Source organism: Terrapene carolina, unplaced genomic scaffold (assembly GCF_002925995.2).
Source record: "Terrapene carolina triunguis isolate 2854851 unplaced genomic scaffold, T_m_triunguis-2.0 Scaffold33891, whole genome shotgun sequence".
NCBI classification, from domain to species: Eukaryota; Metazoa; Chordata; order Testudines; family Emydidae; genus Terrapene; species Terrapene triunguis.
In genome coordinates, this window is record NW_020698242.1 from 7966327 (window position 1) to 7981202 (window position 14876).

Below are 14876 nucleotides of genomic sequence, written 5' to 3' on the forward strand. Positions count from 1 at the left end.
GTTGTTGGACAATGAGTTCTTGGAAATCAGGCCCATAGGCAAGGGTATGAACTATAGGGCTTTTTTGGTAAGGTAAGGTAGGTTGAAATATTGGGCTTCAAGAATGGCATGTGTGTTCTTTCGCCATTTTCTTCCATCACACACCCTCGAATAGAGAGTGAACATTAGATTCGCCCTCTAGGAATAGACAGGTGGCTACTACCATTGTATAAATCCATAACACAGACACTTAAGCAGGCTGTTTAAAATGGATTGTTACTTTCTGCAAGCTCGTTTTTAAAAACTATCCATTAGACAAACCCTTATGATTGGATAATGATTTTTCTTTTTCGCAACCGCATCACATTGTTGACTCATATTTGATTTGTAATCCACTATATCCCCCAGATCCTTTTCAGCAGTACTAGTACTTTCATCTAGCTAGTTATTTCCCATTTTATATTTTTGCATTTGAGTTTTCCTCCCTAAGTGTAACACTTTGCACTTAGTTTTACTGATTTTCATCTTGTTGATTTCAAACCAGCTCTCTAATTTGTCAGTCATTTTGAATTCTAATCTTGTCCTCCAAAATGCTGCTACCCCCTCCCAGCTTGGTGTCATCCACAGATTTTATAAACATACTTTCCACTCCATAATCTGAGTAATTAATCAACATTTTGAATAGTACCAGACCCAGAAATTAACCCCGCAAGACCCCATTAGATACAGTTTGACAGTGAACCACTGGTAACTACTCTTTGAATATGGCTTTTCAATCAGTTGTTCATTCACCTATTGAAATTGCATCTCCACCCTTTTCACTTGTTTGCTTATGAAAATATCAAGTGGGTCTGTGTCAAAAGCCTTACTAAAATCAAGATATACTACATCTACTGCTTCCCCACTATCCACTAGGCCAATAACGCTGTCAAAGAAAGAAATTAGGTTTGTTGGTTTGTTCTTGACAAATCAATGTTGACTTTTCCCTATAACTCTATTATCATCTAGCTGCTTACAAACTGACTGTTTAATATATGTTCCAGTATTTTTCCAGGTATTGAAGTTAGGCTGACCAGTCTATCATTCCCTGGGTCCTCTTGATCTCGCTTTTTAAAGATAGATAATATATTTGCCCTTCTGCAGTCCTTTGGGACTTCATCCATCCTCCATGAGTTCTCCAAGATAATTGCTAATGGTTCTGAGATTGCTTCAGATAGTTCTTTAAGTACCCTAGGATGAATTTATCAGGCCCTACCAACTTGAATACATCCATCTTATTTAAATATTATTTAACCTGATCTTTTCCTATTTTGGCTTGCGTTCCTTTTTCTTTGTTGTTAATATAAATTGTGTTGAGTATCTTGTCACCATTAATCTTTTCAGTGAAGACTGAAGCAAAGTAGGCATTAAACACCTCAGCCTTCTTGATATCATCAGTTATTAGCTCTCCTTACACAGTAAGCAGAGGATCTACACGTTCCGTTCTCACATGACTCTGTAAAGCTAGTTTGTGTACCAGATACTTCCTCCTCCTCCTCTATCCCCTTTTTGCTTTTTGCCACTACAGATTCCCCTTACATATCTTGATTCCCCAGCTGCTCTATTAGGGCAGTTCTCCATCTGGGAGAAAGAGGTTGGGGATGGATGAGGTTCCAAAGAACTGCAGAAGGGCAAATATATTGCCTATCTTTAAAAAGGAGGATCAAGAGGACCTGGGGAATGATGGTCAGCCTAACTTCAATACCTGGAAAAATACTGGAACATATATTAAACAATCAGTTTGGCATAGCTAGGCATGAGGGGAGTTCCTGCCCATCCTGCAGTGGGAGTGGGCAAATTGCGGGCACCCCATATTCTGAGAGTTCTTGATCAGTGGAATGGTCTGTAAGAGACTGCTCTACCCAGTGTCACTTAGAACAGCCCTTGGAAGGCATTCCATTGACTTCAATTACTGTTGAATTGGTTCCTTAATAACTGTTCTTAGAAAGCTTTGTTGAAACAATACTGTTGAAATACATCCCTCTCCTGTCTTTCCATTTTCATTCTTCTCTGTCCAAATCAGAAGGGCTTGATTGTCCCTCCTTCTTTGAAATTTATTTTCCCACCAAAATTGAAAGTGAAACCTGTTGGAAGTTTGTCAGGTTATTTTTTCTTATAAGAATACCAAAGAATCTCATAAATTAGGAAGTCTGACCCATACCTTGAGCAGCACTGAAAAACTGGTCAATCTTATTTTAAATAATGTCTTTCTTTTGTGAGCAAGTGTTGGATCTCCTGAATTACAGCCATTACAGCTGATGGCTCTCAGATCAGAAAACGTACCTCTTTTGTGACAAGGAATAATGCTTTTTTCTAGTGTCAATGCCAAGGCCTTGTAAGCAGAGCACATTAACATTCAGTGGCCAAGAAAACAGAGATGTTAGCCTTTAATCTTGAGGCATAACTTCATAGATGTATTGGTCTGGTTATGCAACGGACTGGGGGTGTTCAAATACTAGGGTAATGGGCATGGTGTGAGTACCTAAATAGAATAGTCCAATTTCAATTCCCATTGAGGTCAAGTGTGAGTTTGAAGGTGTTCAGCCGCTTAAAAGAGATGAAGGAATTGGCAGGCCTCAGAGGACTGGTCTCCTCTGTGCTGTATTAACAGGAGTACTGTATGTAAGACATAGGGGGTAATTGTCCCACTCTATTCGGCACTGGGGAGGGCTCAGCTGGCGTACTGTGTCCAATTCTGCATGCGACAGTTTAGGGAAGATGTGGAAAAATTGGAGTGAGTCCAGAGGAGAGCAACAAAAATGCTAAAAGGTTTAGAAAACCTGACCTATGAGGAAAGGTTAAAAAAACTGGGCCTGTTTAGACTTGACAAAAGAAGACGGAGGATGGACGTGATAACAGTCTTCAACTATGTTAAGACTGTTATGAAGAGGACGGTGATCAATTGTTCTCTATGTCCACTAAAAGTAGGACTACAAGTCGTTGGCTTAATCTGCTGCAAGGGAGCTGATTTAAATTAGCATCACATTATTGATTTCAGTGAGGCTACACTCATGTATCCCACATGAGCATCTTGCCCACTACTTTGGCTCTTCTTAATTTCTGCAGATATTCCCACAAATGAGTTTTACTGGCCAGAGTGTTTGTGAAAATGCTACATTTTAAGTGACTGTTTGAGAATATTCTTGGAAAGCAAATTTTGAATTGGCAAACTTTGATATTCACACTGGAATAGAAGAGTTGGGTGAATTTGATCAGGGAACATAAACCATATCATGTTACCTCTGTGTGCAATCAAAATTAACTAACACTCAAATATTGAGTACTTGCTCTCAAGATACAGAAGAGAATTATTTGCAGCAATTATTTGGCACATAATTTGGAAAAACATATATCTCAGAGAACTGAAAGCAGCTCACAGGCAATTTACATGCAGAAGAAGCAGCAAAATTAAGCCAATCAATTGATCATAGTGCATGGCTGATGCCGCTGTAACCAACAGTGCTTAGAATAGGATTGTCCTTGTCATCTGCACACCTGAAGCTAAGGATGGCTACAGGGCTGTGTTGAAGGCCAGATCAGAAAATGAAGAGGAAGTGTACAGTCTGCAAAAAAAAAAACAAGATAAAAAGAAAGAGTCCCATCAAGGGCTTCTGGTCACATCAAAATCCAGGAGAATGAAGCAGTACATCATTTGTGCTGTCCCTGGAACCTATGGAATGAACAGTTTTCTTTGTCTCACTGTTGCCAGGGTTTCATTTGATAGACTACATGGCTCATAAAGAAATAACCTTAACTCCCACTGAAAATCTTGACAGCTTTCTCTTGATAAAAAATAAAAGTCTATTTTTTCCTCAAGAAAACCAGTACAGATGGAATCTCCACCTGCTACAGTTGGATGAAAAACGGCAGGGTTTTTTCCCCCTAATGTTTCTTAAAAGTGTGTATGTCTGTGATTGTGTGTATGCATGCACAAACTCAATGCTTAAATTCCATAACCCTACACAGCAGAACCTTAGCCTTCAGCTGGAACCCTCACTTAAATTGCAGCCCAGTGCAATTAGCTTCTCAGCCAATGTGCACTCTCTAATAATCTCTATGGCCCCTTTTACTATTCCAGTAACCCAGTAAGCCTGATCATAAGAGTTGCGGAGCACCAGCGTCTCCGGTCGACTTCAATGGGAGTTGAATATGTTCAGGATCTCATCTTTCGTTGGCTCTTCCTCTCGTTATCAGTTTGGTGACATTCCAATTAGGAAGAGCAGCTGATGCAACTTTTCAAAGCACATTTAAATGCATTTCTTTTATTTGGTTGAAATTGCACTGGGAATATTGCATGAGTTGCTGAGCAGAGGAACTAAATTCTAGTTGGTAAATGGGTGAGTTTACTGGGAATTCGCACTCAGAGATAGAAGGTGAGGGGCATGGGATTTTTTTTGGGGGGGGGAGTTGTGTGATTGTTTGCAGGTGGAGAAAAATTTCAAAATATGACCATTGCATCATAAAAATATATTTTATTCTCCATGAGCACTGCACAGTAGGAACTGTCAATACTGCATGAAGCAGGGGTTTGAAATATATATTATGTTACAGTTATATTAGACTCCAGTCGAGAAGAAACTAGCATGGAAAAAATCATGCTCAAAACTAGAGCTAGGCAACCTATTTAGAATGAATGATTAATGCAACAAATGTAGCCCCTATTTCTTGTTCACAAGCTGCTGATGAACCAACTAGGAATTTCCTGACTGTGTTGGGATTCATAATTGTGTCCTGAAATTTTATTTTCTGAAGAAATTTCAGCCTATGGATTATCCAGATATTGAGTGTTATGATTATTGTTTATTTGCCATGTGTGACTGGCTGTCCTTAGCTGGAGACCTCTAAGAGACTCCTAGAAACTCAGAGTAGATTTTTGATTCAAAAGGCAGCACAACTTCGTGTGAGTCAGGCTTGAATAAAAGCCCCTTCATGATGCTGAGAGGCATCGTATTGCCTTTCAGAGATGTGAAATTTATTTTTCACTGTCACCAGAGGTCAAGGCATTTATGAAAGACTGGCCCAAATCTGAACCCCTCATCCAAACACATCTACACAATGGTGGTGGTGCTCAGGGAGTATCCATATCCAAACATGGATCAGAATTTTGTGATTAGCATCTCTGCCTTTAATAACCATACCTGAACACCCACACCAAACCATCCCAAATGTTGTGGTAGTTTGAAATTGGGATGGCATTAGCCCTACCATCCAGAGAATGTTCCACTTCAGGTGATTGCATCCTTCCTAACTAAGATTCACTCTATTGTTAAAATGGATATATGGTATCCTCCTTTCCACACTGTATTAGTATATAGCATTACTGTATTCTCTTTAGTTAAATTCCACCCCAAAAATGACTGAAGTTCAATGGTAGGTGAAGCCCTAGTAGACATCACAAAGCAGCATGTTTTCAAAATTGGGAAAGAATATAAGCAAGTATGGATGATAGCTAAGCAAACTCAGGAGAAAGTAGTGGGGAAGGTGAATACAAAAGCAAGCAGAAGATAGCCAGTGGCTGAACTCTGTTCTTCAGCTCTAGAGATTGTGTAGGTTCTCAAAAGCCTCTCTCCAGGTTCTTATTCTTGTTTCATTTCCCTCCACTTATTTTTATTAGAGGAACATATGTTGCGTAATTTGTATTTTGCCATAGGGGATGGTAGGCTGTTATAGGTTTCCTCGGGTTGCTTTGTTGTGCTGCATGTAATTCCCTAGTTAGTGAAATTTAACATTAAATTCCATTCAAATAATGCAAAAGTAATAACAACAAGCAAATAATTAGTCAGAACAAAATCAATTTTATCAAAACTGATATTAAACTCAGTTTGTCTGAAAGGAACAAAACAAATAATCAAAAATGAGCAAGCAGAAATAGCAATCCAGCATCTAAATAATGCCCATTGTGTCTTGAATAGGCTGCAGGTGTTTATAGTTAACTGGCAAAATGATAAATAGGTGATCAAGGAATAGAAATTTAACATAGATTAGACAAGCATATTCAGTGAACACATTCGTCTCTTTTGATATGGGTGTATGACATGTGTCTTCATGGCCCAAGCATGCAGTGATCTCCACAGAAGCAGATCCTTCCATCTGCCTGGAGCCCTGTTGACATTGGGTCTAACTATTGTAGGATCAGGACCCTGCGTGATTTGACGTGAATCCTTTCAACAGCCTTGTGCTTTCATTCTCAATTCAAACACAGTATTTTCAGTTCAGTGAAGGACCCATCCAATGCCTGATGAAGTCAATGGAAAGACTCCCATTAACTCCAGTGGGTGTTAGAGCAGATCCTAATTGCTTCTGCTTCTTTGGGTCTTTTGTAGTCACCTCTCTGATACAATGTAAAGGGTGACAATCTAAAAAAGGCAGAGTTATGCATCAAGGTGTAACACCCGCAAACATTTGTATTTTTAAATTGGCTAACAGGAAAAATAAGAAGTATACTTTTCATTTGTCTGTATCCTTAGTTTCCATTGTCCTACCACGTAATCAATAGAGCAGCTATTCCAAACCATAGTTTGCAGGGAGCATAAAGCGCCAATAGAACTATAATTTTTAAAAGTGCATATTCTTTAAAAAGTTGCCTGTTTTTCCTGCACTGATCATTGGTTAAAAAAAGATTATTGGTTGGTATTTTATCTCACTTTACACAGGTGTAATTGACTAAGGGGCAAGGTACAAGAGGATCAGGGTCACAGGTCCTGTCTCCTGTTTTGAGCTCAGACCTCTTGACTATACACTGCTAAAGATCCTTAAATGCCAGAAGTGGCATTTCTCCCATAGATTTCTGTCTTCAAATAATTGCTTCTGAACCAGGATGATTTAGCTGCAATTGCTTAATAATATGCATGCAACCCAATGAGTAATTCGATGTATTTTTCCCCTAAGGAATAGTTAAAGAATGCTGTGATCCTGCTCAGTAATAACCACACACATTTCCCATCACCTAGGTCTGTAAGAACTCCTGACATTTGAAGCTGTCCTACCGAGTTGCCATGGCAACAAGAAAAGGAAAACATCAAATCTGAAGATCGCAGTTTACAGTTACTGTTCTTCACTACTAGGCCTCAGTTGCTCCAGATTCAGTTTAATTTGCAACCTCGCTTAGTCTATCCGACTGTACGTCAGTGTTTGACAACCTCTGCCCTTACTGTTGTTCAATAATGGATTTCTCTTGCAAGATGCAAGGTTTATGCGAATTTTCACTGAATGTTAAAAGACCATGACATCTCAACTTGACCTTCTGGGAGCTGAATATAGAATGACTCCATTTTTTTTCTATCTGTTGACTTGTTGCTATTCAACTGTTCAAAAACAAATATTTTGTCTGTGGGTTGGTATTTGTATATGTATGAATGTATGTGTGTATATATATTTATATGCAGAGAAGAGATACACAATAGGGTTAGCTTTTATGAGACAGTTGCCTGAAGTTTGGGAGGAACAGGGCAGAGTAACAGAGCCACAGATGAGTTATAATTGTCCTATCATAGCTAAACCCATTGTATATGCTTTTTATACAATGGTGTAACACAAAAGGCAAGAGCAACTGCGACTATACCATTAAAATTGCCGCGTCTGTGGTGCCAGCTATGCCAGGGCCAGTCCTCCGCAATGTCACTTCTTTTACCTCAGGCTCAGTGTACAAGAAACGCAAATTCCCAACACTTTATTGCCGATCACGATTTCTTTCCTTCCGCCGCAGGTGGTACTGATGAGGCAGCAATGAAAGCAGCTTTTCACTCCACATTACAATGACAGCAGCCCTGGGAGATAAGGAGGCTGTGATTTGCAAGGGGGCTGAAAGCAGTCAAATGCACTATGGGTCATTATTTAGAATATTGGGACACTCTGGGCCTGAATTTAAAGGGGCTTTAACCCAGCCTCTCTTTTTGCTCCTGCCGATAATTATTTGCTGGCGCAGTTGAGGATATTTTAAACTTCTTAGTGCCTGATCTGCAGGGGCAATCAGGTAGGTAGATGTTTACATGTCAGAAGGCCTATGCGAATAGTAAGAGTAAAGGGATTTCTCAGATGCATTGATCATCTCTCTTTCGACTCCCTAACCACAAAGGCCTGTTCTCAGCTCTCATTGACATCCCTGAGCACAGTGAGGAAAATAGATGCCCTATTGTATAAATATATTCATATATACACACACATACATATACATGTACACACAGTTTTCAATTAAAAGTAACAAGATCACTTCTGTGTGTGTGTGAAATAACCACACTTGTTTGCAAACATTGAATTAAAAGGTGTTCATTATGTATGAATATTAATCCTTTTTTTATTCTGTGAGCATGTAAGGTAAACAAAAACTTCTAACTGTATCAAGATGACGATCCTGTTAATAAATTGTAAATGATCCATCAAAGCTCACACCAAATTTTTTATAAAATTAACACACACACACAAAAATATACTAGTGACAGACTGTGGCTTTTACTAGAGCTTGCCAGTAACTAGGGTGAGGTAAGTGTCTTAGAATATGTTAATAAACTTGCTTATTTAAAGTTTAAACAACAATGCTTTCTTATGCAATAGAACTTCACAGCTGCATTTTTGGGTTAGCATTTTTACAGTACTTATGGGTCATTCTGTATGTTGTCATTACTACAGTGAGATTATACACATACCTTCCACATCATGTATATGTTTCAATATTAAAGCTTTTTGGAAGTATAAAAAATAAATTCCAAACACACATTTAGTTTTTCATGATGTTACACTAGATATTAAATGTGTATTGGTGGTGAAAAAATGCTGTACAATAGCTTTTCTCTGACTTCCTGTATTATACCAAATATTACAACAGGTCCTTTTAAAGTAAAGTAATAATAATAATAATAATAATAATTAATAATGGTGACAGCAAAAAAGTTAGTTTATGTTGTGGACGTCCCTCAATTTTTAGTTTTCTTGATAAGATATAAACTGCCTTGATACAAAAAGCTGTTTTTTTCTCTGAGAGCTTAACTCTTGAAGTCCTCACCGAGGAAAAACTCCCACTGACCTTGCTTCTTTCACAGCACATCACAGGTGTCTGAGTTACCACAGTAGTACTTAGAGGTCAATGGGAGGTTCTTTTGAGAAGAATTTCAGAAAGGTTCATTAGGCAACTGCAGGCCTTTAAGCAGGAAGTGCCTGATCTCAAATGTTACTCCAACCTGAACATGGGCATGCTTCCATTCCACATCTTCTACCCCAGGCATTGGTAAGCAAATGCTGCTGCTTTATAATCACCAATCACTTATACATGTAAACAAGTGTTAAATGCAAAGTTTGCAAAATGAAAATAGATGAATGCGAAATACATTGTGGATCTTTCCCAAAGAGGAATTGCATCCCATGCCTTGATCTACTAAACTCTTCACTTGAATGTAATGGAAATGACAACTATCCTTCCACATAAATATATTTTTCTAATGGGATCCTTCCTCCCCCCAGCATATGGGCATCATTCAAAGTCTGCCAGTGAAAAGATTCCCATTGATTTGGCTGGGCTTTGCGTGAGTCATTATGAGAAGCTATCCCTGCTTCTTGTTCAGAACCTAGCACATTATGGATCCTCCTAAGAGGGCCCAAATCCGGGAATAAAACTTTTCTGTTTGAATCTGTCCTAGCGACAAGCTGCTGGGTAAAGCCAGTTGCCTACCCTTTTACTGTGCAATAAGAGTCCACAGTGCAGCATAACATCTCAAATAATATTGCAAAAAAATTGACCTATACAAGGGATAGTTATAAACGAGATATTCCCCCAGTAGAGGCTCTGGATCACAGAGGTACCAATACCTCCCTGACTTTCTCATCCAAAACTGGGGGGGGGGTTCTGAAACCTCAGTCCCCAACCTCTCCTGTTCATATGCCCAAGGGCTCCATCTTGAGTTAACTTCTGGGCATCCTAGGCACGAAAAGAGGAGACATAGCTGCCATCTTAATATTTTTCCTCATTTCCCAATTCCCCATATTCAAGAAAGAACATCTATCAAGAAACCCAATAGGCCAAATCTTACAGCCTTATTCAAGTGAGAAGCCACATTAAAATGTATGGGTTTCCTTACATGAGGGAAAAAGGCCCAAGATGATGTTATTTCCTGAAACTCAGGAACTAGCAGAATTTGGAAGGATTTCATGTCATGCAAAATCAGAAAAGATCAAAAAGAAAAACCTCATAACTTTTGCTCTTCCTTTTTATGTTGGATTAAGTTTAAAATTTGTTCAGGTAATCCTTGCTGTTTTCATAATCCATCAATTATTTTAATTTAGCTATTTTAGTTGCTACAACATTTATTTCTCTCTGTGTGTATGTGTGTGTAATACATGCAAAGTTGTCTGTATTTTGAAAGACACTGAATTTAATCATTTTCATTTTGAAGCATACGCAAAACAGCGCTGGTATAAATCATTTCATTTCAAAACCCTGTATTTTCTGGTAAAACACGAATCCAATATGACAGTTATCAAGTTAATCAAAGAATGGTGTTGATTAGCAGGGTGAATGTGTCATTTTCAGTGTACTTGCTAACTGAAACACTGTCAATACACCTCATGAGCGTGCTCGCATTATGCCTATGTGCATATATTAATGTATATTATGTTCAGTAACTGCAGGTCTGAAGATCAAAACAAAAGAAAACCAGCTGAATTTCATGGTGGGTGTCAAATAAGATTTAGATCACAGTGGAACAATGTTTTGGTAATATAAACGTGGAGCCAGATTCGCATCACATTTCCACCTAGATACATCAAGAGTAACTCCATTGACCAGAGTTATTCAGGATTTAAAAAACTGAAAATCCGGCCTGATGTCTGTAAGACCCTATACCTTGAGATATTTCATCTCATTTCTCAACACATTGCTTTTATCAGTCTGCTGTAAATAGTAAAATAACATAACTTGTCATAAGACACTTGGAAATCATTTATCTATTATGGTAGGTCTGTCTTGAATTTAGGGAAACCTACACTCTAGATGACTCACTTCCTTCACTAACCCCTTTAAAGTATCCCAAAGGTCCCCGGTACAATTTTGTTTAACTTTTATTTAGAATGACCACACTTCTAGTCAAGTAAGTCTGGTTGGTCTCTTGGGTGATCATTTGAACTGTAATACAATCTCATTTATTAAATTAAGGATTTCCAGTCAGTTGATAGGTGACCCAGTTTAAATGCTTTATTTTATCATTACAGAAAAAGAGAAGCATGTGTGTAATGGTTATGTTTGTTTTACCACTAGTCATTCCTTTGCATCACTAGTTTGCTAAAGCATGGTGATTGCTAATTTCCCCCCTTTGTTTCTACCAATACATTTAGCCATTTGATCACACAGCAGAGTTTTGTACACAGATCATATTATTGTATGTCCGGAAGCCAAGTTCTTAACAAATGTGTTTATCTCATTTCATGTAAAAAAGTTGAATAAAAGATGAATGATAATAAAAAATGACACTGGCACGAGACTAGTAGGTCCAAGGGAAAATATAGGATTATGCATTCCCCTTACAGTATCTGTAGAAACGATTGTTGTCCAAGTGCTACATCTCCCAAAGGTAGCAAAAAAACAAAAACAAAAAAACCAACAACAATTCTTTCCCATTTAGCTCTCGGTGATTTGTAACCTTGGAGTTCACCTGCAAATTATTTCAGAATACAAAGCTAGAGTCCCCATAAAGCAGATACAGATAACTATTTTACTGTGTAAAACTTACAGCCCAATGCTGTTACTACAAGTTATGATGACCGCTAACTTCTCAATGTCCAAATGAAATGAATACACACATAAATTCTCAGTGAAAGTTACTAGTTGCACAATTGCTATGTGTGTGTATATATGTAGATATATAGAGATATACACATACATATATAGAGCTATATATAAGATATGTAGAGGGGGAGAGCGAGACTACACAGCATGGGGATTTGGAATAAGCAGTTTAATTCTATGAATTACAGATGAACACACAACTCAAGCAGGGGCATGGGTTATGCATGGTCAACCCAAACTGCTGAAAATAAATAGTTTATTCCCACCTCTGATGTTGTATTGATTTAAGCCTCACTCGGCGCGCTCGCTCTCTCTCTCTCTTTATATTGATTTACATAATTTGAAGATATGCATACTTGTTTACTGACTCCTTTTGTTTTAGTTGTCTATGTACCAGCAAGTCAGTAGCAGTGTGAAGGAGGATACAGAAAGAATCCTAATTTTCTTCAATATTAGCAGGATGACTATATGGAGTTATACCCATCCTCTGAAAGTTAGGCTTCTCCTCTGCATTAATAAGTGGCTGTATTTGATGTTTTGAGGTTAAATGAATGTAGTCTAAAGGGACAGTGCATGCATGGGCATGCATACGCGCCCTGCCCATGAACTAGGATTGTAAAATGAAAGTGTGTATGGTGGCGAATTCAGTACAGATATGCTGTGTGATTAATTCAAACGTCCAATGGTAACCTCCTGTATCGTCACGTTTGCCCCATAATGAACTCTGTCTCCTTCAATCATCACCAGGAATTTTTGTTTGGATTTGAATATTTTATTCAGCTACTTTTCCAGTTAATGGTTCCTTTAGGCCCTAGTTGCTGAATTGCTTGCTGTTTCTGAGGTGTAAATAAACGTTTTGATTTATGATGTGGTTGCAAAGAAACTTGTAATTTATTTGTGAAATGCTCAAATAAAGGATGTCTGGGCTTTTATCCTTTTGTCTGGGCTTAGATCTTCCTGAAACAACATTGCATGAACGAAGGGGGCTGTATAATCACCCCGCTGTGGCTGACACAGGGGTCTGAACCCACCCCATGCTAAACTAGAAGCAAGAGCCTCAGGGGCAGTGCTGGGGGAGGCTTGCAAGGGCTATAGCCACCCCAAAATTTGCCATAGCCACCCCGTAGCAGCTGCTGCTCTCCAGCTGCCCAGCTGTGAAGGCAGAGTGGAGAGAGTGGCGGCTACTGGCCAGGTGGGACATTCCACCCAGACTGGGGTCCAGGCCCCCACCCCCGATGGTCACTACTCCCCAAGGGCTCTGCTGGCCCCAGAGCCAGGTTGCCCCACCTGGGCAGCTCTTACTGGCTGTGAGTAGCCCGTGCCCCACACTACCCGGCGCCAGCCTCCAACCTGGCCATGGGGAGGGGCCATGGAGGGGGTGGACCTCATGGTGAGTGGGGGGCGCAGCCCACCCAATTTTATGTCTGGCCCACCTCAGGCCCCCAACCAGGAAGAGGCTGGCGTTGCCCCTGAAGATCCTCCCCCAATTCACCTCATTAAGGCAATGAATTGAGCTGTTTGTTGTCATACAATGGCCATAGAGTGGGTGGGTGTAGTGAATGGAAGAAGGCTACAGATCATTCACCAGACTTCATAAGACGGGAGGAGTGGATTACTTTGCATACACCAGCTCAGTTAAGGATTATGCCTGCCAAAGCCCCAATTTTGTTACATCACTCTGAGCAAATTTCTTGGCTACGTGCTGCAAAAAAACTTCATCGGTCTTTGGCTTCAGCCAACTAGCCCTCATCACCTTCTTCTATCAGCAGGCAGTTAAGGGCTACCAAGAGAAGCCACCCATGATAAAATCAAATGCTGAACAAAAGATCAACAAAACCATAAGTCAGCTTCCTGCAGATTCACCAGGGAACGCTACAGGAAGCTGCAGTACTAGATTCCTGCCACTGTGCAGTGCTTCCCTGGTCCACTTGCATACCAAGATGACGTCCTCCAGCAAGTACTGGTAGCTTTTCTTGAGCTCCAAAGATGACCCAGAAAACTAAGGGAATTCTCACCCAAGGTAAAATTGCCCATGCCTTTGTTTCTATAATATAGTTGGCAAGAGATGGGCTCAGACTCACTCTGCTGTGTGCATCTTACTGATGGTTTAACCTCTTGTTCTCCTGGGGAGCTTCCTGGGAGGTTCAGGGAAGGGGTTTACCAATAAAGTTACCATACTGGGATTACCTTACAGTGACTCTAACCCTTAAATGTTCTCTCCCACCGTGTGGATTGATTGCTCAGTCACAGTCTTTTCTTAGCCTGATATATTTAAATGATAATGCTAAGGTGCTGGGCTCAACCTGCTGCAATTCTGCTGAATCATTCCTACCAAAGCTTCAAGAGAATTAAAGTTCAGATTGTTAGTATTGGGTCATTTCTGAGGCCTTTTCTCAGAGCCAGATCATTCCCCTTGATCCATGCACAGGGTGGACTCTCCATCCCATAGATCTTCTTGGACTGCCTGGAAGGAGAGTTTGGTCAGAATAGCAGCATGAGTTCCTGCACTCCAGAACTCCATGATGCCATTGCAGAGACTCTCAAAAAATCATACCCCCAAATTTAAAGTCCTGAATTTCTAGGCCTTAAATGTTCTGGGCCTAGGATACCCACTGGGATTTTAACTTGACAGCTCTAAATCTGAAATCCTGACTCCAGTAATGTCAACTTGAGTTTTGCCACTGCCTTCAGGAGAGCCAGGACTTCATCCCAGGTACCACCAAATGCTTTAGTCAATTTGAAAAGGGCTCAGTCTCCAACCAGGCAAAAGAAGCGACGTAAAGAAATCTCTTGAACCAATTGAAAACCAAAGCCCCGGTCTTGCAATCAGCTCTGCATAGATGTCTGCCTGTCCCAGTGAATGAGGCTTTGGGCAGCATCTAGATGCTGACCTTTTCCAGGATTGGGGCCCATAACTGTTGAACCATCTGAGTTGTCATCAGACTTTGCCTACATTAGATGCTGATGTGCCAGGTATCAATGATGGGGGTAGAGGTGAAACACAAATATCCTCAGTAAGAAAGGGAAAGATGAAGAATTTTTAAAAATATTTGTGTTGTTTCCAAAGCACCTACAAGTATGTCTACAC

At 39.8% G+C, this 14876-nt stretch overlaps 1 protein-coding gene across 1 annotated transcript in view; it reads left to right on the forward strand.

Moving 5' to 3' along the window:
- The window catches only part of LOC112106846 (cadherin-13), a 743971-nt gene extending 731251 nt beyond the window's left edge, over positions 1-12720 (forward strand). The window contains exon 14 of the mRNA XM_024200308.1: positions 6969-12720. Coding sequence (XP_024056076.1) covers positions 6969-6976 — 8 coding nt within the window. The 3' untranslated portion in view covers positions 6977-12720. The remainder of the gene's footprint in view (positions 1-6968) is intronic.
- The last annotated feature ends 2156 nt before the right edge of the window (positions 12721-14876 follow it).